The sequence below is a fragment of the Carlito syrichta genome, unplaced genomic scaffold (assembly GCF_000164805.1).
Source record: "Carlito syrichta isolate Samal-C Ts95f unplaced genomic scaffold, Tarsius_syrichta-2.0.1 Scaffold303073, whole genome shotgun sequence".
Classification (NCBI taxonomy): domain Eukaryota; kingdom Metazoa; phylum Chordata; class Mammalia; order Primates; family Tarsiidae; genus Carlito; species Carlito syrichta.
Window position 1 is genome coordinate 2,623 of NW_007247169.1, and position 1,076 is coordinate 3,698.

General features: G+C 45.4%; 1 protein-coding gene across 1 annotated transcript; it reads left to right on the plus strand.

Moving 5' to 3' along the window:
• The first annotated feature begins 382 nt into the window (after positions 1-382).
• Positions 383-694, plus strand: LOC103259942 (histone H4). The gene has a single exon (XM_008057594.1). It carries the CDS (start codon positions 383-385, stop codon positions 692-694), a length of 312 nt encoding a protein of 103 aa, XP_008055785.1.
• The last annotated feature ends 382 nt before the right edge of the window (positions 695-1,076 follow it).

A 1,076-nucleotide genomic window follows, 5' to 3' on the forward strand; every position in this document is an offset into this window, starting at 1 on the left:
TAGTACCTAATTTATCAGTTACTAAGTGGACATAAAGAGAAACATTGAATGGGACTCTGTGCTCAGCGTCATTAAGCTGATAAGAATACAGTATTTTCAACTTGCAGAAGCTCGGGGACCAGACAAATGCAAAACAAAAGAGAAACGAAAGTTTTTCAACCCAACGAAATCTGTACTTGCCCATTTCACAAATAGCGAGATTTCACTGACCAATCAAAACATTGAAATTGTAACGAAATATTCTACTCGTTGCACCCCCTTGATGACTTAATTTGGGGGAGAAAAAAAAAAAAATTTCCGCAAACATCTGTTTTCAATCAGGTCCGCCAAAGTGGTATTTTAGGGACTGCGTCAAGTTTGGCTTCCTAATGCCACAGAAACCATGTCTGGTCGTGGCAAGGGTGGGAAGGGCTTAGGGAAGGGGGGTGCCAAGCGCCACCGCAAGGTGCTGCGCGACAACATCCAGGGCATCACCAAGCCCGCCATCCGGCGCCTGGCCCGCCGTGGCGGAGTCAAGCGCATCTCCGGTTTGATCTACGAGGAGACTCGTGGTGTGCTCAAGGTGTTCCTGGAAAACGTGATACGGGATGCCGTCACTTATACGGAGCATGCTAAGCGCAAAACTGTCACAGCCATGGACGTAGTTTATGCCCTGAAGCGACAAGGACGCACTCTCTATGGCTTCGGTGGTTGAAAGAGTACATGGCATCTCGAAACAACAGAAAGGTCCTTTTCAGGGCCGCTCACGCAGTCCTTTAAAGAGCTGAAACGCTTAACATAGAAACGTGTAAACCTGGGTACCTGTATCCGTTATCCGTTAGCAGTCTACATTACTCTGGCAAGCACAATATTGGCTTTCTTCGTACAGTAGCTGTTTATTGACATTATGGTGAGTGATTTGTTTTTGTCTCAAAGAAACGAAAGTAGGTCTTACAAGTAAGCAGATGCGAACAAATGCCAATATAAGTGGATCCATAAAACATAACATTCCAAGAATAGTCATCTAGACTTAACCAAGTGGCTGGAGTCATACACTGCCCAAAGTTTCTCACTATTTGGTTCAGGCAAGATAAGGC